A 21,246-nucleotide genomic window follows, 5' to 3' on the forward strand; every position below is an offset into this window, starting at 1 on the left:
AGGGTAGTAATTGCGGCCTGGCCCACACACACTCCATTTCAGGGTATGGGATTTCCGATGATTTAAAAATTAGGACTATCCCACAATTTATACAATGTTTGCTGCATTTGCTAAAATAATAGGTTGTTCTTTTTAACTGATATTGAAATGGTAAAAGGTATTTTAAAAATATTCTATTTCTATCCCTGAATAAGATGCTGTTGTGAGACACTGATGTCACAGCCAGACAGAAACTAAGTAAATCTTATGTTTGAATGATTTTTTTAAACATTGTTCAAATTACATGGCATTTATTTTTTTCTATAAATGGGCAGAAGAACATGACTTTTAAATATAATTTGTTGTTGAAAAAGGAGAGCAACCCATTAACCATGCAACTATGCTTTTACCTTGAAACCATTCCTTTTATGTATTCTAGTTGCTTATCAACTAAAATCCCAATCAGACTGCTAATAATAAACGCAACATTTTTATTTCACTGTCATGTTTTGCATCCAATAACTTTCCAGTCCATATTCCTATAAGACTGGAAGCCAGTTCAAGGCTGCAGTTTCCCCCTCAGCAGAACAGGAGGTACCTGCTGTTTCTCCATCTACCTGTTAGTGAAGTATAACTCCATCCTCACCGGGCTATGGAGCATGGCTCTGCTTTCAGAGAAAGTTAACAGAGCTGCGAAAATAGGACAGGCAGGACCTAACTCTGACAAACATGACATGACAGGAATTACTCAAGAGTCAGCAAAAAAAAAAATTATTTCCGTGGCTATATGTCTATGAAAGCTGGGTTTGCTTCACACCAACTGCTGGTGTCTGCTGATGCCAGATTTTCATGGTGCCTTTCTGCCAACTTGCTGGAAATAATATGCCTTTTTGTTTCTGAAAGTGGAAGATATGCTATGCTGCTGCATTTTATTCTCATGGGCAAAATATACACCACTTACATTTCCAAGCCATCATGGTCTTGGTTTAGCCTGTGATAAACAGAAGGCTAAGCAGACACCTCCTCTTTTGTTTTCATTTTCTAATATTGCTTTTACCACTCTGGAAGTGGCAAAAATAATATCACTCAAGACAAGAAGAACAAGATGGAAGGGATATACAGTTTAATTGAAACAGATCTCATGCAAGTAAAGGGAAGTCCATTTTTAAATCAAGAGAATCTGATTTCAGGCCAATTTAGAAACCACAGCAGATAAACGGTTGCCTTAAACTGGGCGAGTCAAATTCTTCATTTTGGTTTAAAGAAAAAAAATGTTGTATTGACTCAACTCTGAGCCCATACAGCATTGAGATGAATCCAAAACCATGATGCATTAGCAAGCAAAAGATTATGATGTCACCACAAATGTTATGAAGTCACAATTTCCAAAACATGAAAGCAGAAAAACAGATTTACAGGAACAATACGGGCTAAGTTAGGACTTTTTGCTTTTTTTCTTATTTTTTTCTTTCAAGGATAATAATTAAATCTATCCAATTTGCAATCATAATGCTTGTTTTCTATATTTCTGATTGGCATAACACAAATGCTATATAAAATGGAATGATCACAGGTTTCAAAGTAACTTAACTGACTGAAATAATTCTGTGCATCTGTTTTTCATTTTCAATTTTGTTCATATCAGTAGTGCGCTATTTTCATTCAGTCATACCTCTGGGATTCAACTTTTTGCTTCTATCTTTACAGTCCTGGTATAGTCATTTTATGGTAAAAGGGATGGGGTGGAGGAGAGGAACAAATAATAGGTGAAGCTGCAGCAAATGGCACAAGGATACAGTCCCTTCCTGGAAAGAGGATTTTGTGGCGAACCATTTCTCCCATAATGCATCCCACAGACCATATATCCACTAGAACAGCAGAGACAGGGAAGTGAAGAAGGAGGGAAAAAAAGCAAAGTTAACTATGACATTACACTCCTAAAGGAGGGGAAAAAGAGCAGGTTGATCAGAACAGTACAGTTTGTTTTGTGGTTTTGTTGGGTTTCTTTTTTGTGTCTCACCAAAAGCTAAAATAAATAAATAAGTAAAAGCTGTGTCAGTCAGCTCAACAGTAGTTAGTAACAACAGCGGAAAAAAGTTCAAAATCAACATTTTGGGTAAATGTCTAGAGCTAGCAAGTAAAGATCAAGTAATAACTGCACAAATCCATGGTATACACTGAATTTATGGTGAAAAAACAAGTCTTTTTTATTTTTTTTTCCTCAGAAAAAAATCCAAACCCAGATAATGATAATCTGGAATACATCCTACTGTCAGCCAGGCAGTTTCTAGACTTTGTCCTGCAGCACTGAGTCTCTCTGTGGCAGTTCCAAAGGAAACTGCTCACCCAAGTAAAGGCCATATGGATAAGTACCACCCTTAGGGGTTATTTAAAACTATTTCAGTCTAGTTACCTATCTAGATGTATCTGTCTGTACCTACATACCAGCTAGGAAGAATCGGAGAGCATGACCTGAGTGTACTCTGTACTGTGTAAGTACACAAAATAAATGCTAAAACAAATGCTCCTCAGGACAAGTACCAACAATACTATGAGCATTTCTTATTCCTGATCCTACCCTCTTCAGCTTTTAGATGCAATATGCAGAGCTATGTTATCTGCTAAACTTGGGTGGGGCTTTTTTGCCCCTTAGGTCTTACAAGAAAAAAAAGCTGTACAGATACTGTGACACAGTATGCACAGAAAAAAAAATCCCCTGAATTCTGTGTGAAGAGGAAAAAACTGCTTTCAAATGCTTTAAAAGACTATGTTGTTTCTCAGCTTTGAATCCTCATTTTTTTTGTCATTTTTGACCTACACAACCAGTTTTCTCCTCTTTTTCTTCCCCCTTTTTATCCTTCAAGAGCAATTCAAAACAAACCAAAGAAACAAACAAACAACTCATTTCTTGGTAAAACAAAATAAAGGTGAAATGTTCCATTTGGGAAAAGGAGGGTACAGGTATAAGGGGCATGGGACAGCAAAAGCATGCCTGAGGCAGTGGCAGAGTTTTCTTCATAGTGACAGTTTTGGGACCTTCTACAGAAGTGCAGCAAACTGGTTATAATTATGCATCTTTAGCCAACCAAGTGCAGAAAGAAAATGAAAGCAGTGAACAGTCCTTATACAGGCAGTGTACATCGTTAGAGGAAAAAAAAAGTAGGGGAGCTTCAGTAATGTGGCAGCACAGGCCAGAGCAGGGAAGCAAAGAACAACCCTTTCTGTTGACTTCCTTGGGAGCTGGATCAGAGCCTCCAGGCAGAACAGCTCCTCTGACAGTTGACCTTCATTTTCAAATATTTTCTTTTCTTTCTCTGTTTACTGGATTTTGTCTTTCTACAAGCAAGACAAGGTCATTCATCTTAAGCCAGATTCATTGACCAGGGAAGTCAAAGGAAGTCTTTATGATAACTTCAATGGGCATCTGATCGGGGTCTTTGAATGTGGCAAATGTTCTTAGAACCTTCCCAGTTGTGTACTTCATCACAAAAGCATGTCTAACTTTCTCTTGGTGCAGTTTTAATCATGTGAAAAGCAAATGCTTTTTCTGTCCTTTCATGGACAGTAACATCAACAACGGTAATCATCTACTAAATGTCTGGAGGAACAAAAAAGGCAAAAGAATTAATTTGACAGTAGAAGAAACTCTGGATTTTGACTAAGGAACTATCTAGAGCATTCTGAGTGTAGTTCAAATTTCTAATGGCACAGCAAAAATTTCATTTAGAAAATACTTTACAGAACATTATTCCTTTTTCAGAAATTATTCTCTATGCTTAGACTCTGCCTAACAAGTCTTTCGTTTTTAGAATTTTATATTAAAATGTATACTTTAAATTCATAAACAGTACAAATAATTCATAGAGAGACTTGCTAATTTCAGAAGAGGTCATGTGATTATGCCTTTGGTAGTTCTTAAGTCATGGAATCAGCTCCCAAAATCCGTTTCACTGCCCTTTACAGGATGCAGTTGGCTATTAGCAGAAGTTCTCCCTCAGGTTAGCTAACCTCTTCAACGGAAATTAAGTAGGGCACTTTTTAATAAATTCCTGTGTTTGCCATCCAAAAGTCTCCTTGTCAAACACAGCTGCTAGATTTTGATGGCAGAATCTGAGTCATTCCCTCCTTTCCTGGTCTACCTGGCACTCAGATGCAATTCTCAGTCATGTTATAAAATGAGAATCACTTACAAAGCTTTCCCTGCAAAATGTGAGTTCTTCCTTACCTGTTTCTCTATAGCAAGCACCCCCACCTGCTTTTCATAATCTTTCCAGGGACCAAGATCTCTCACAGACTACTCAGAGCAAAATTCTATTTACTTCTAGGGAGATTACATACAAATTATATCCATTTTCTTTTAGTTACAGCTTTTTCCTCTTCTCTGCAATTCTACTTGTCATTAAAAAAAAAAAGACTCAAAACTGCAAAATCTATACCTAGATCTTGACCACATGAAACCCATCAGTAAAACCTGGGACTTCGGTTAAATCTATCATGAAGAAGGAAATCGTTCCTGAAATTCAGATCTAGCTCTGGATTTGGACGAATTCTGGAAGGGCTAGGATTTGCTATTTCAGCTTGTACCTCTTCTTCTTCCTTTAAAGAGGTCAGAGACCCAGACTCAATTTTGGAACACATCGCTCATTCAGCAATTCCAGTGGTTCCCACACTCTTTCACAGCCACAGGAGCCAAGGATACTCTGGTCAGAAAGAGCTAACTGTATTTCTTAAGCTCAACCACAACTAAGAAGGAGTTTCTTATTACTCTGCAATCCCACACTGATATATTCATCAGCATTACATCCCAAATACATTCTGTAGCTGCAGTACACAACAGTGAGAAACTGCTCTAATTCAAGATGTCATTTCTTTACGTTTTCTCTTTCTCCTTCAGGTGCCCCTTTCAACTGTAGAAGCAGACCTTGCACTTCAGGTCACACTGTGCTGTGAAACTGCAGCCCTACCGTTCTCCTTGTAGCCCATTCCCAAGATGACCTCTGGTGCTCTGTAGTAACGTGTCACCACATAGGGAGTCATCATGAAGCTAGTGCCTGCAGTCCTGGCCAGTCCAAAATCCAAAATCTTCAATGTGCAGTCAGATTTTACTACAATATTACTTGGTTTTAAATCCTGCAAGAGAAAATGAAAAGACATGTGACTGTCATTTATAAAGTCAGGCACAGCTGTGATACAGATTGATCCTTTAGGTCACCCTTCAAAAATTCTTTTACTTTTCTGACACTATCAGAAATACCTGTAAATACACAGCAAAACCTTGCTACTATTTTCTGTAGCAAACTGTTTTGGAAGTTGTTCTAACTTGGCATACTGTTGAACTTTACCTGGGTAGCTTTACTCGCAGAAGTCTACTGGTGTTAAATTAATTGCATTTAGCAATTAATTAAAGATTAATTAGTTCAAGAAACTAGGATTAATATCAGAGTACTGTTTGGATTTTTTTTTTTTAATGCTGTGAGCCTAATAGAAACTTTCCAACGGTACGTGTGGAGATACCTTAATGTTTTATTTGTAATAATTCAACTCATCCTTTGCTGGATGACTATCTGAAAGCCAAATCTATCATCCCTTGCTAAACACATAACATGCTAAAAAATGAGACCTTTGTGTATTGTAAAGCAACATCCACTTTGTAACCTATTTTATCATCCCTTCTTTTCTAGCTCTCCTAGTGGAAGGGAAACATTTTTGGATTTTTTTTTTTTAATCTGAAAATCCCAAATTAGTAAAAGCACATTTCAATAAAGAAGCTAATTCAGGGTATTTTCTTTCAATTCATTCAGAATTCCCTCCTGCTCACAGTCACAGGAACTGTTCCCCTCTGCTGTGAACAATCACACACAGAGCTGCTTCTGGCATTTACAACCAGGTTCCACATCCTTACCAGGCACAGCACTCTGATGTGGAGAGGCAAAATGAGAGGATGCCTTTAACATAGACTTAGCAGTCTTTTAATTTGCTTTATTACATGTAAATGATGGCAAACATGAATTTCATATGCCAAGACCTCTGTGGATCCTGACCAAGGAATACTTGGACCAGACTACAATGTCAACTCAAAGTCTGAATGTCATGCATGGAAGATATAGGCAGCTGCATGGTCAGGGAAAATAACATTTATCTACACATTTCAGAGACCATAACCACTTTGATGATTTCCAGTGCTTATTATTTGATTATTATTTATTTTTAATAAACACATTAACCTAACACAAGCATGGAGCTACTGTGCAAAGTGAATAGGCTAAGACTCTTAGGCTTATAGTTATTGTACTGGGAGGCAGGGCTTTGATCCACAACACACAGGAAAGTCAAGTGGTGTTCAAAATCTTCATGATTATTTCACATGCTGCCTTAAGTTTTAAACCAAACTGTCCCTTACCCTGTGAATAATTCCTGCAGAGTGAAGATGCTTGATACCACAGAGCATTTGGTACAGTAGATAAGACATTCGCTCATGGTCTAGCTCCATCTGAATGACCTGGCATAGATTGGCATCCATTAATTCCATTACCAGGTAACTGAATGGAAAAGCAAAGTCACAGGGTTATTATCAGTGTTGAAGAGGAATCACAGCATTATCTCAAATAAGTAACAATGCCTTTCCTAGTTTCAAAATTCATTTTACTTGTGATGACTGGGCCCACTCACAAGGGTACCATGGTGGTGTTTGTATCTCACTGCAGAGACACTACTCCTTTTGCATCCCAGCAAAACTGGTGGATTATTGATCCTTCCTTGGTGCGTTTCTCATGACAGAGACTATAACCTACATGGGCAATCAGGCAGCATAGCATGGAAATGCACAGAAAACAAAATAGCCACAAGCACCAAATGACATAACTGCATGGCCTTTGACCATTGCAAGGAATGGCTACTAAAGTACATGTAGGAATCTGAGAGAAACAGAGATGTCTGAGAGGCTAAAATAAGCATTCCCATGCAAAATGCCTCCAAAAATCCTCCTAAGATTGCATGACTTCATGAAATTCTCATTACAAGTAATAGGTTACTGCTGATATCAGACTACAGAATGGCATACATTTCCATCCAATGTATACAGAATATGGGAAAGACAGAAAGATAAAAGGAGAACAACTATACAAAACACAGACTGTTTAAAATTTCATTCACAGCAGGTTTGTACTACGCACAGTAGTGCTTGTGCAATAGTGTAAGGTTCCAACAGAGATGCCAGTTGTCTTCTACACCTGGCATAATTCCCCAGGCAAGTAATTTTACTCCATTGAAAGTCATACCAAAACAGATATGAAAGCCATTATTTGTCACTTTATAAGTGTCAAAAGATGTCTCAGTATGGGAATGCAGAACGTGTGTCTACTCACGATCTTGTCTGGATGTGCTTATAACCTTTGTGTTTTGCTGAGTTATTACATTTAAGGTACAGTATAATGCCCCTAAAGCTTTAGCTTAATTACTGCCTCTGTTACTTACACATCCTGGAACTCCTCCAGAGATTTCTGTGGTGTGAAGACATTTAATAAACTGATAATCTGAAAAGCAAAGTAAGACAAAAGAATGAAGAGAAGTGATACACATAATCAGCTCAATTAATTTTGAAATGTGTTAAAGGATAAATTGTTTTTCACTGCTCAAGTTATATTAACACGTCTCACTTTATGGATCAGTAAAAATTTGGCAACGTTCAAAATAAAACACCACAGATCTCCAAGATTTCTTCAAGGTGCACTTGAAATGGTCTGAAAGAAGCACAACCAGTGACAAACTAAAATACTAAGGGTGAGAAAGTCCTCTCAATTTTGAAGTTACAGGTTCAAAGACCAACTTCAGCTCAATCTAGCATAGCAGTCCTTGTGCTACAGCCAGAAATTTCTTATTTATGAGAAGTACTAACCTGAGGGGACCAATAATCAAGGACCATCTTATTAAACAGAAGTCCTTCCTTCTCTCTGACATGGCCACAACTCTATTCAGGTCACATACACACACACACTGGCTGACACAAATTCCACCATGAGAGGTACCATTTTTTAGTAGAAGCACTTTAAAACTGTAGACAAATCCTGAGCAAAGGTATCTTGCATGCTGCAACTCCTTTTTTACCTTTTTTTTTTTTTTTGGTTCTCTTTGGGTTTCTGTTTGATTTTAAATGGACTGGGCTGTTGTAAGGCACCGAAGAATGTGTGAAACAGCACAGAGGAAAAATGTAACCTCACAGATCTGAACTTCCCATGCTTTCCTTCTGTGCAGGTAACAGAGGTAGATGATAGCAGCACAGCTGTCATGAAGACAACATCTGAATGTCTCCCTCTCCATCTCCATCACCCATCTAGGTTTTCTAACAAAAGGGGTTCAATATTCTTTCTCTTTACTCCACATATTCTGACTGAATCTTACCTCTGCACAGGTGCCTTTACAATCCTCTTCTTCCTTTCCACTTCTCTCTACAGACAGATGGAAACTCTGACCCAACCAATGTGGTGCTGTTAGCAGCTCTCATACAGCACGTTTAAAATTATGTATTTGAAATTATTGCCACTCCTGCTGCCCTCTGCTCTTTCTAGTCCATTAAAAAACTGAAGTGAGAATGCATCATTCTGCTGCCTACAGGGAGAACTCCTCACTTATTCCTGCATTTTCAGATCCCCATTCATTGGTCTGGCTGAGAGTAGCTTCCATCAGTCAATAGGGAAGAGACAGGTACATTCCTGATCAACACAGTGGGAATGTAAGGATAAATTAATGCCCAGAAGTGGGGCAGAGGATACTAGAGTGACAAGTCCTGCTGTTTGCCATTTTAGAGTCAGTCCTCTTTCTTTTCATGTGAATTTGGGATAGAGAAAAAGTGTAAAATCTCACCTTAAAATCACATTTTTCAAGCTCATTTTTGCTTTGCATAAGGAGAAAGAGTCATTGCAGGATCTGAGGTAATCTTTCATTGCAACCTGAAAAATTCACTCCTAATGAAAAGGAATGGGCACACAGATATGGCAGCAGGCCATAGGAGAAATTGAGGAACTGGAGGAAAATGAAATCCCTGGGAGAGCCCTTGGCAATGCAATGTGGCAATCCCGTTATTTCACTACAAAAAAACCAAGTTTCTACAGTCAGGCAGATAGTTCTAACAATAATGGAATAACAGCCCTGAAATAACACTCCTTCTGCAATGTAGGAATATTTTCATTCATTATGTATAATAAATGTTATACAATAGGTAGTGAGTGCAAGAAGCAGAGAAGTCTAGAAGCTGCTTGTGCTGTTTTTTTCAACAAGATCACTGGGATTAGAAGGAACAACACAATGTGCTGAAGTTTCAGAGTTCCTGGCTCTGCAACATTAGTTTACTCACAAATATATGCTTTTGGTTCTTAATTTTCCTTGGCAGTTTTGTACAACCTGTACAAAGCATTTATATGAGTTGGTTTCAGATGAAGTCCAGAACAAGGAGTGTGCATGGATATTCCAATGCAAAAGACACTGCTTTTGAGTCACAAATACCAGTGACAAGAGGATGGAACCAAGATTCCAACAACCACTTATGCATTTCTGGAGAAGGAGCTGACAAGAACCCATTCTGCTCTCTCCACTTCTACTATCCTAACCCTGCCAGGACATCCACATTTGGCATAGCCTTTAAATATGGAACATCCTCACTCTCTCATGTGGATGTATAATACCAGACTGACTGTAGCCCTCAAGCATAATTTACTTTTCATTTCTTCTGTTTTAAAAAGGAACCTAACAAAACAACTTTCCTCCTAACAAACCAATATACACATCACTTCTCCAGCCACCTACTGAAGACTTACATTTTTATGATTCACACACTTCATGAGGACCAGCTCCCTGTAAGCTCGCTTGGCATGAGTTTGGTTCTGAAATGGTCTGCTGAGCTTCTTAATGGCCACGTTTCTGTCAAGGACGGCATCATATGCAGCACTGCAGCAATTACAAACACAGGGGTTATGCATTTTAGAGGGTATCCAGCATTTCTCATGGCATATTCCTGAGTCTCGAGTCTACCATTTCCTTTTTTTCCACTGAGAAAGATACTGTGATAAAGGGAGAGATTTCGTCGTAGGAAAAAATAAGACATCAAAAGGAGACGTAGCACCTCATTTGCAGAAGACAGCACGCACCACTACTTCTGAACTCCAGCTCCATAGGAAATAAACACTTATTTTTAAGGGGTGGGAGAAAAAAATTAAGTAACTTCAAAATAAAAAATACTGTAAACCCTGTATTTAAAGCAACTCTCTGCACATTGGGTGCAGTGGAGAGGCTTTTGCTTTTTCTGTCATGATTAAGGACAGTTTCACCAAGTGGCTCAATGAACAATTGCCCAATTATCTAAAGTTATTTAATCATTCTCTGAGACCATATAATCCAATTCTAACAACATATATAGAAACAGAACCATTTCACAATTTTTTTTTTTACCATTTCCTGATAATGAAAAAAATTGTTACATATACACAGTTACAAATTTTGAAAACACGAAAAAAATACAGGCTGTGGTTTGCAAACTGGGCTTTTAAAGCTGGGGTCCTAAAATTCTCCTTAAATTTCTAAATGTTTTGTGCAACCTTCAGTTATAAAAATAATCATTACTTCCTATGCATTGAACCACTTGTTTTGGTGGTTCGAATCTGACTACATAAATTTTGACTTCTAAATTCCACAAAGCACACTAAGAATTAGAAACATTCCAAATGCACAGTGTCCTAAGACCCTCTTCCTGACTTTTTTCTTTTACCAAGAACGAAACAAGACATAACACAAGTTTTCTGCTAATCCATGAAAAGCAACAGTGTATTTCCCAAGAGATAAATTAACCAAACCACTAGTTGTCCTAAAAATGGCTTTTTAAAGCACCAAAGTAAATATTAAAAATGCTGTAATTCTTTTTCATATTAACTCTTGTTTATTGTAGACACTGACTGACAGAGTCTTACTGACCAAGTACAGAGCAGAAAGCATGCAAGCATTAGAAGCTTAGTCACAAAGCCAACCAAAATGTACAAGTGTTCAAAATAAGTAAAAAAAAGTGTAGGCAATGTATGTCTTGGGAACCATGCAAGAGAAGATGAATCAGAAATATTTCAGTTACACCACTTTGCATAAATAACACACCAAATACATTCCACAAACAAGAATAATTGTTTGCTAAAAGTGATGAAGAGTTTTGCAAAGATTACTTTCAGGATTCATTTAGGAAGACCCTTGATAGCAGGGCAAGGGAAGTGATCCTTCTGCACTGCTTATTGCTACTAAGGCCACATTTGGAATGCTGAGTCCAGCTCCAGGCTCCCCAGTATGAGAAAATTACAGACACATTGGAGGAATTACACTGAGGAGCCATGAAGATGATTAGGGACTGCAACATCTGTGTCATGCAAGGAATAGATGAGCAAGCTGGAATTGTTTAGCCTGGAGAAGGCTTAAAGTGAATGTTATCACTGTTCCTAAGTATCTACTGGGAGTGGCAAAGAAGATAGAGCCACACTCTTCCAGTGGTCCTGAGCAACCTGCTGTAGTTGACTCTGCTTTGAACAGGTGAGTTAGACCAGGGGCTCTCCAACACCATCCACTCTGTCATTTGGTAACAATTCGTTATTCTCCTATTCCTTAATAAGGCATATAACTTTTACGACCCAGCTAATATCATGTTAGGCACATGCATAAACAAAGTTAAACTAGTGCACTCACTAGTTAAACCACATAAGAAGCAGCCTAAGCAATAAGGCTATCAAAGATCCAACCTGACTTGACTTCCCTCTCTCCATGGAATTTCACTCAACCAACCCTTGTGTTAGGAGGAACATGATGTGTGATTTACACTCTAACAGTACATAGCAGAAAGTAAATCTCCTGTCAGAATCTCATTCTGATTTAGTTTGGTCATAACATGGCATCACATAAAGGCCACAACTAAAACACCCCTGAATTCCATTAAGGAAGTAATGAACAAATATAATGCAAAGCCAAAGGATTTGAAAAACATGATCTTTGAACAGTTAAATATTTTGTCTCTATTGTTCATGGATATATATTGCAAACACATTTGAGCAGACAAATCTCTCAGCTAATCCATATTACTTGATCAATAAACTCCTTTTAAGATGAAAAGCCTATGTGAGACTCATACGAGCTGTGTAAGAGTATTTTGAACAGTTTTAAGAATCTTTTCTCATATTTTAATCTCATTAGTTCCATCATAAAATTACTGAGTTCGAATGTTAGAAAACACTGAAAGTTTGTCTGGGCAAATATTTCCTTCAGTTTCTGACCACCGCTTTTCTGAAATTTCTCTCTCTGTCAAATCAGAAAAGCCTTTCCTTTTATGATCGATTCCCAGTCCTTTACATACCGTGAAGGAACTAAAGCAATCCTTTGTGGAGGGATATTTACTTTGGGACACAAGGATCTTGACTGCAGTTCTATCATTGTCTTCTATCAAATGGAAGGTGTTCAACTACCTGACGAAGTCAATATGCAAATTCATTGCACTGGGTAAATTAATAGCCCTGATGGTTTTTTTCCCTATTCACCAGAGAGACGCTTTCATTTACAGGCAGCCAGCTATGCTTTTTTCTACGATAAAATACAAATACCACATCCAGGTCCTCTCTCTGACACTTGCTACACAAAATCCTTACCTTGGAACACCAAGGTTAGCATTGATGATAAGCCTTCTTAAGACAAACTTCAATCACTGGCAGAACAGGTGATTCAAGGGAGCAGGAATAAGAGGGAGAGAGTAATGAATGTCTGAGAACTGTGACGAAAAGGCTGAGTGTGAAAGTCAATCTCAAGGTCTCAAATAACAAGCTGGACTTGCATTTAAAAGCCTGCACTTGTTTCTCTTGCTTGACTATGAATTTATTTTTTAATTTATGTTGTTTTCTGTTTTTATAACAAGGAGTTTAAATCACTCCTGGTCTTGTAATAAAATTATATCTTTACTGCAATATGAGCTCAAAAAATCCTCAAAGTTTACTTCCATGTCTCTGGCAGCTGTACAGACAGAAAATGCAGTAAATAAATTCATTCCCTATAAATTCTGTTTACAGTTAGTTTGACAAGGTAATTGTTAGTGTTAAAAAATGCCTTTCAAAACTGTAAATAATTTGAAACAAACCTATTTAGCAGAGATAAAAATTTTAGCCAGATGTGAATATACATTCATGACTACCAAGAGATATATATAATTACAGCTATTTAACAAGACTCTTTGCTGACTTCAGCAGGAAAAAAAATGAACCTCCTAGTCAGATTTACACAAACCTAGGTCATCATTTACCACCAATATTCTACATGAGTTCAGACTGTAATGATCCATGAGCAGTGCTCTGTTGTCATACACTTGAGGGACCAGGTATTCATTTTTATACCTATGTCAAAAAGTAAAGAAAAATATTCTAGCTTCATGTCCAAGCTTTTATTTCAATAGGCACTTACCAAGTAAATACTTAAAATTATTCCTTCCATACAGGAATAACTCTTTTCATGAACAGTGAAACTTAACATTTATCAATTTCATTATATTCTACCCCAGAATAGACTGTCAAACCCACAGAAAAAATGTATTTTTTTAAATTGACTCTTAGGAATGGGATCCTATACAATTTTTGATAGTCTTTACTTTTAAGATTCTTTGGATGGGGCACACACATCCTTTTCAAGGTGCTTACCCTATTTTAAGCCACTATTTCATTAAAGTACTATCATTAGCTCTCAGATGACAGAACAGAAGCCTAAAACAGGAAGGGAAGCTCCCAGCCTCCAGTCTTCCAGGGTAGGTTGTGAAATGGAGACTCTGGACAACCTCAGCAAACAGCTTTTTATATTAAGGAAGTCTATTCATGGAATGTTGTAGAAATCTAAGGGACACTAAACATTCCCCTCACCTATTCCTACATATACATATTGTGACAAATACAGCAGTAAAATCTTTCTGAAAAGCTACGTAATATTTAACCTACTTTTTAAAGTGACAAAGTCCAGTCATCTTTGCCTTCCTCCAGAAAGACTCCATTTCTGTTTATTACAAGTCACTGCTATTTATATCTGCATTACTTGATCCTTCTAAGTAAGGTAGTTTTGCCACTGACATTTGCATTTTGCCTCATTTCCTTCATCCCAGCACAGCAAGTAGGAAAAGAGCTGAAACCGATCTTGTTAAACAAAGCAGTGAGCTGTGCACTTGAAATATCCTGGTTATTTAGTGCTGAGATCTCCATCAGTGGAGGGAATTGGTAACCTTGAAAATCACATTTAACAAGAATGCTAATGATAGCTCATCCTCAACAATCACCACCAACACATGGAGCGAGACACACTCTATATACATGCCCAGATACACATCTAAGTGTATATACACATAGAGATAAAAAGACAAGCATAGATGGATGTGTATATAAATCTTTTTCACAGTAATTTCTCTGTCTTTGAAGCCATTGGTTTCAGATAACTATCACTATTTCATCTTCTGAAGTCATTTTTAGGAACAACAAAAGCCAAATCTTTTTCCTATATTGAGTGAAATTTCTGTAAATGTGGTTTATGAAAGTTTAACCATAAAATATTCTAAGTACTTTATGTTCTCTCTACTTAAGGTCCCCTTTCAAGCAAGTTACTCAAAAAAAAAAGAGTGAAAAAATTATTTTGCTTTAAGCAAACTTTTGTAAGTGTATTCTGGTAGGTGTTTTTTGATGGGTTTTGTTAGTTTGCATTTTATGTTGGCCTCCCTTATCAGTCCAAATTTTAGAATGAAATTAGACTTTCTCATCCTTAACTTTTTTTAATCCTTCAACATGTAACTTCTGAGTTTCTAAAGGCAGACATTCATATAAACAATGTATATTCCTCTCTTCAATTACTTTTAAACAGAAAAAAAATTATTTTTAGAGTGAAAACTTCACTACAGAAAACATCCTTAAATATAGTGAATGTTTTCCATGAAAATGGTATAAAACAAAAGAATTCCATACATGCACCAGCGTGCAGAGAGTTTGCCCCAAGCAGTACAAGTCAAAGGACAGCACAAAAAACAAGAGCCTTTCAATGTCCTTATTAGTTTTGGAATCAAGCCTGTGTGCTGGAACTCCAAAAAATAACAAGTATAACCCCAGTGAAGAGTTGCAGACCTGTTGTCAGGAATGGCAACTCTACACTCTGGATCAGGTCTATTTCTCCTCAAAATGCAGAGAAATGGAGCGGCCTCTGAGACAATATTCAGAGTTGAGGCTTAAGGAGACCTATACAGCTTCCTAACGGATGACTGCTGCACTTCTCTTGTTTCCATGTGTGGTTCCAGCTATTTGTTTGGTGTTTCTGTCAGCTCACAGCTTCTTGCAATCAGCTGGGAACAGCTGGATTAGAAAATGCAATCAAGCTGTCTCCCCAACTGCAACACAAGTCATGCTTTTTTTTTTTCTACCATCACCATGGATGTTTCACAGAATAAATAGATCAGCCAGCAAGACCTTCCATTAGCTTCCTCATCACTGCAGAGATTACTGATTGGGCTCAGAACATTCCTTCCAGCACTGAAGGGGGGAGCAGAGACTGCACGTGGTGAAGGGCACGGAGGAGTCACACACAGGTATCCTAACACAGCAAACACCTTGCCAGAAAAGTGCTCCAGCTGGTGTCCTTTGATGCCCCTTCTCATGCCAAGAGGACGTGAAACCTAAGCAGCAAACCCAAAAAGAAAGATCAAACTAAGCTATCACCTCAGTGCGTTTTAAATGGAAGCAGGTCTCCACTTTGGGATTTTTGGGAAATTTTTGCCAAAGAAAGGCAACTCATTACCTATTATTCGACACGTGATCTCTTATCCCATGTTGGAATGAAGTAACATGAGAGAGGACAGAAGTGCCTGAATTGTTTGGGATTATCATCTCAGCATTGCTGTCAAGGTCGATAGTGAATTCTGCAGCACTTAAACTTCAAAGACCACCATTAAAACTGGAGGATTTTAAGACAAAAGTTCAAAATGTGTGGCTCTATTTTTACATTTCAGCTTGTTATCAGGAAAGACAGCTTTCTTTTAAAAGAAATCTCTTTGGGAATCAGGCCCACTGCTCACTCTGGACACACTTTCATGTATTTAATGAACTGGTGGCAGGCAAAATCCAGTTAAAAACAGAGGAGACATGTCATGCTCTCTCTGCTTGCACAATACTCTTTATTTAGTGTACTTTACTAGAAAATGCTTGTTCTCAAATGCTGTATATAAGACTTACGGTTCTACCACTGAAATAAATCAATCTGAAAATGGAGTTTATTTTCTAACTCTTATTACGGATTTCAAATTTGGGTGTTAAATATTTTAAAATAGAAAAAAGCATTTTGATTTAAAAATGTCCACATCTCGGGTATCATCTCATTATAGTGCCATTGAAATTATTACTATAGCTTTGTAATACAGGTTTATTCACTTCTCTACAACATCCTTGTTTTATTTCCCACTTTGCAAAATACAGCTCCTTAAACGCCCTGATTAAATGAAAATACATTTCTGTTGCGCTACATTTTGTCAGAAATTACACCAAAGCTCTCTGGTTACCCGTACATTGAACAAGAAAAGGTGATATAAAGACCTCTACGTACATTTCTGTCTGAAAATGTACGGAAATTAAAAAAAGGAGTAAGAACTGCTCACATGACCAGTCATAACTGTGGTTATTGAAATGGGAGTCCAACAGACAAGCCCTTGCCACAGCTAGAAGAAACTACTTCGACAGGAATATTTCACCAGTCAGATCTGTGACACTATTTATGTGACATATTTATGCTCTTAAAGAACTTGTTCAGATATGCACATGCACTCATAGAATCGTAGAATGGTTTGGTTTGGAAGGGATCTTAAAGATCATCCAGTTCTAACCTGCCGTCCAACACCTTCCACTAGACCAGGTTCACAGCCCCATCCAACCTGGTGGTCTGAAGGAAGTTGCTTGAGCCATAAGACAATATAAAAGAAGTATCATGGATAAGAAAGGCTGGAACACTTACTTTTAGTGACCATATTTACAGTAAAAGTTAGTTGAATTACCTTTCTAATTATATGAGCTGGTGAGCCCTAAGAAGAACCATTCTGGAATCCAGAAGTTCTGTACAGTGATGCAAGATAAAAACTCTTCCCATAGCATTCTCACTCACAAAGACACTGCAGGGATAGAGTAGGAAAGGCAATGTGGAAACAGCTGTACAGTTCACACATCTCCTGGCTCACCACTCGTAATGGGTGTCATTTTAGTTTGCCTGGAGATTAAAATATTCATGAGGATGCTGAATATGAAGTATGTTGACATACTTCTCATCTATATATGCTCTAATTCTTCATACTTGGCTCTCAAAGCAACTCTGCCATATAATACTTTTCTGAATAGAACTGCAAAACCAGTACTTCCTGCTTCTGCATGTCTCTTGTCACTAACTCACTGTACAGTCTGCTAGCTGACAGTAGCTTTTGTTAACTGCCAGCTGAGGGAATTCAACCTGGTCAGTGAAAGGAGCCAAGTTTTTTACTCATTCTGCTTTAGAAGGCTTCTAGACCAATATGCCTTCCCTTACATGTGACACACATAAGAGATGACTATCTCATGGTTTCCAAAGTATGCTAAACTACTCACTCTTTGTGTGCTCAAGAACTTACTGAAGACAGAGCAAGGTTAAAAAAACTGAAAAATGGATCAGAGTTGGAGGTGCCTCTCAATATTCAGTGACAGAAAATACATGGGGAAAAGAAGTTTAAGCTTGATTTGTAGTTACACCATATTGAGTAGATGTTTGCTCAACATCTGGAGAATAGATATAAAACACTGAATCTGGCAAAGATATTCTCACATTCGGTGCTCTCAACTGTCAGCAGGGTACATAAGCTTTGAACAAATTTTCAAGTCTGTGAAACAGCAAAACTTGAAAAAGTCCAGTTTCCTCATTTAACAGCAATTTATGAGACCAGGGAAATAGTGACTCCAGATCAGAGTCGGTGCACCTGGCAGAATTTGAGTACCTAGCACATTCAAACTGTCAGTCACATGATAAATCTGCTAATTTTGGATCTACAAACTGGAATAGAAACCAGCTACTATCTCCCATAACTACCTCAAAACCATAATTTAAAAGACTTACTGGCTTGCCTGACAAACAGAACAAAAGCTGTCACTTTGGTGAATAAGAAACGCTATTTCACAACCTTTTTTGCTTCATTTCTCAACTGATTAAAAGTCAAAATTCAACCAAGGAATAAAAGCGTATTGTCAGCGAGCCTTCACCTACAATGTGATAATCACGAAAGGGGGAAAAAAGCAAAAAAGTTAACCCTAAAAGGCTACTCAAATTCTGGTTTCCAAAACTAACCAAACTAACCCTGCTATCTGTGCAAGGTCATTCTAAGCAGACAGAAAAAGAAGATCAGAGATGCCAAAACGTCACTTGGTGCAGTTGTGGGAGGGAAGAAAGTCAGTGCTGCCACATATGTCACTTTTACCCTCCCAGCCAAAGGGAGTCCACAGCCTGCCCCTGTGCTGACAGTAACTCACCTGACCAAGGTTGCTCTAACTCACTGACCACTCTTGTCCAACTGGGCCTTTTGGGAGGGGCAGGAGCGAGCGGCACTGGGTGTGTTTTAGTGTGGGTCGTGGTGGCAGCTGAGGGGGGGACAAGAGGGTGTGTGCCAAATTAGGGACTCATGATTGGGTGTAGGTGCCCGTGGTGCCCATCTATGTGTCGTGGGTACTTAGTGGTGTAGCTGTGGGTGGTGGTGTTGGTGTGTTGGTTGTCAGAGAAGAGCAGCACTGTCAACTTTCGGGGCGCCTACGGGGCCATACCACCCTGAGAACACCCGATCCCATCTGATCTCGGAAGCTAAGCTGGGTCAGGCCCAGTTAGTACGTGGATGGGAGACCATCTGGGAATACTGGGAGCTAAAGGTTTTTGCCCTGTGGGGAAGCATCCCTTCTTTGGTTGTCGGGGCATTTTGGGAGGGGCAGGAGCGAGCGGCACTGTGTGTGCCTACGATCTCTCATTCTGAGGGAAATCTCTGACATAGCTAAGATGCCAGCAGGTAAAACTGGTGGTTTGTAAGGACACAAAATGCTTTACCTGCTACATAATAACACAAAATATCCCTATTCAACACAAATAAGATTAAAAATTCCTTGGGTTTTTGCATTGCCTTATTATACCAGAAATTTCAAGATGTAGATGTGTAGACATAATCTTAAAATATAATATTGTTTGAATTGGAAATTCTCCCCCCTCCTGTGCCTAATGGTGAATTAGTGACCCCAGAGAGCTACAAAGCTTATTTCCTATTTGTAAATGGACACCAATCAATTTTGGATGAAAATGTGTAACACCATGAATCCAGAAAAGAATAAAAGAAAAAAAATCAAAAAAACCCCTGAAAACCAAACACCTCCATGTCCTGTTTGCTACTTACAAAGGGACTCCTGTCTTTCAGTCTTCCTCCTTTCTCCTTCCCTTCGTAACTGTCTCTCTCTTTTTTTACCCACTCTTGCCCGTTCTGGTGAGTTTTCCCACTCATATCATGCCAGACATTGTTCACAAACTTCACCCAGACTTCACACTGAATCTCTTGCTTCATATTGTCTATTCTGCACAACTATTTTTTTGGCTGTCACTGTTTTTTAGGAGACAAGGGACAATATTTTGCTTTCTGTAAAGCACTCTAGAAATCTGTAGACTATACTAATATCAGAGATTAAATATCAACAATATATACTGACAAAGAAAATCAAATTATCTGAGTTGCTATACTTCCAGGTTGGCTCTGTTGTTTCTATTTCTGGTTCCATTGCTTTCTTGTTTTGATACTTGCCCTTTTATTTAGATGTTCTCTCCTATAGCCCTACCTCCCTGATTCCATATGGTCACAGCCATTCTCCTGTCACAGGAGAAATCCCGTGTTCCTATGAGGGAACAGAAGTGTTTTGTGCAATTGTTCTCATGTTAAACACATGGTAACCAGTGATGATGATGCAACAGTGTTCAGTTCAGTGGTGACAGGATTTCAGGTGAATGATGTAAAAGGATAAACCTGATGTCAGTTAAGGAATGGCTGCAATGCACTGACAGTATCTAAATCCAATCCTGGTTTCTTCCTTGAATTGAAATTTGTTTGTGACTGAATTCCAGGCAGACAACCTGACACAATAGGAGAAGCAAGTAGAGTCTTGAAAAAAATCTGTCCAATCTGCACTGCAGTAGTGACATGGCACAAATGTGAGAAAAGAGATCTGTCAGTGACCAAAAGGAAGTTTTTGACAGGGTAGGAGCAAATAGATACCTGACATCTGTAAAGAGAGTTATAAAACACTACCGCCTGATAGCAGAAAGTGTAAATTGAGTTGAGTTTCTAATCAGCCAACACAGAAAGAGCTTAAGTTACACAAACATCAGTTACTTCTCAGCAGACACAGATTTTACAAACAGCTGATACATTTTTTCATGGCTCTAAGAGGATGATAGATGTTTATCCAGTCACAGCTATGAACAAACCTGCTCTATGCCCAAAAGCTGCGCCGATCCAACCGAAAATCCTGGTTGTCAGTGCCTTTATGGTGCTGAATTTGTGACCAAGCAAAGTGAGTATTGATGTCAGGGTTCACAAAACAGATTGTGCAGAGATAGTGTCTACACAAACTCATTGACTTTTTTTCCCATAAACTTGCAGAATATAAGTATGGAATAGATTTTGCTTGCTTAACTGTTGTAGCCACGGAAATAAACAGTTCTTCAAGGAGAAAGGAAGGGAAAAAAAGACAAAGTCAGAAATATAGGCAGTCTGAGTATTTTAGAGACAGAGAGCCTGACATCTTTGTTAGGAGAGAATAGTGTGGTATGTTTTATTACATATAATTTCTGATTACCATTACAGTTTGGATTTTAGATTTCAGGGTACTATCAAAGGGAAATGAAACATGATAAGACAAACGTGAAATACTTGGTGACTTCCTGCCTACCTGGAATCTCTGCAGTTAGGTAGAAAAAGGACATTACCAAAAAAAAAATTGAGAAATAATTTTTGTAAAGCAATTCCATGTCAGACCTTTAAAAAAAAAAAAAAGATACAATAATAGTTTTTGTTGAAACATTACATCTCAGGTTCCTCTCTCATATAAAAATGGGTCTTCATCCTGCCTCAGGCATCTCCTTGCTACTGGATATATACCTTTTCTTCTGCTTTTTTCCCACTTCTATTAAAGATAGTAGAAGTAGTAGATAGCAGAA

The 21,246-nt window shown here is 38.2% G+C and overlaps 1 protein-coding gene and 1 pseudogene across 9 annotated transcripts in view; one reads left to right on the forward strand and one right to left on the reverse strand.

Annotated features, from left to right (window-relative positions):
* Positions 1–21,246, reverse strand: part of MAPK10 (mitogen-activated protein kinase 10) — a 204,295-nt gene that overhangs the window by 48,392 nt on the left and 134,657 nt on the right. For 8 of the 9 annotated variants that reach the window (XM_018073708.2, XM_018073732.2, XM_018073739.2 and 5 more), the window contains 5 exons: positions 9,789–9,918; positions 7,453–7,511; positions 6,380–6,518; positions 4,944–5,109; positions 1,776–1,847 (listed from right to left, as the gene is read on the reverse strand). In XM_018073708.2, the coding sequence (XP_017929197.1) occupies positions 1,776–1,847; positions 4,944–5,109; positions 6,380–6,518; positions 7,453–7,511; positions 9,789–9,918 (566 nt within the window). The remainder of the gene's footprint in view (positions 1–1,775; positions 1,848–4,943; positions 5,110–6,379; positions 6,519–7,452; positions 7,512–9,788; positions 9,919–21,246) is intronic. The other variant, XM_018073715.2, reaches the window with a different exon arrangement.
* LOC112841124 lies at positions 18,806–18,926 on the forward strand (annotated as a pseudogene).

This window comes from Manacus vitellinus, unplaced genomic scaffold (genome assembly GCF_001715985.3).
Source record: "Manacus vitellinus isolate BGI_N305 unplaced genomic scaffold, ASM171598v3 scaffold_0_pilon, whole genome shotgun sequence".
In the NCBI taxonomy this organism is placed as follows: Eukaryota; Metazoa; Chordata; class Aves; order Passeriformes; family Pipridae; genus Manacus; species Manacus vitellinus.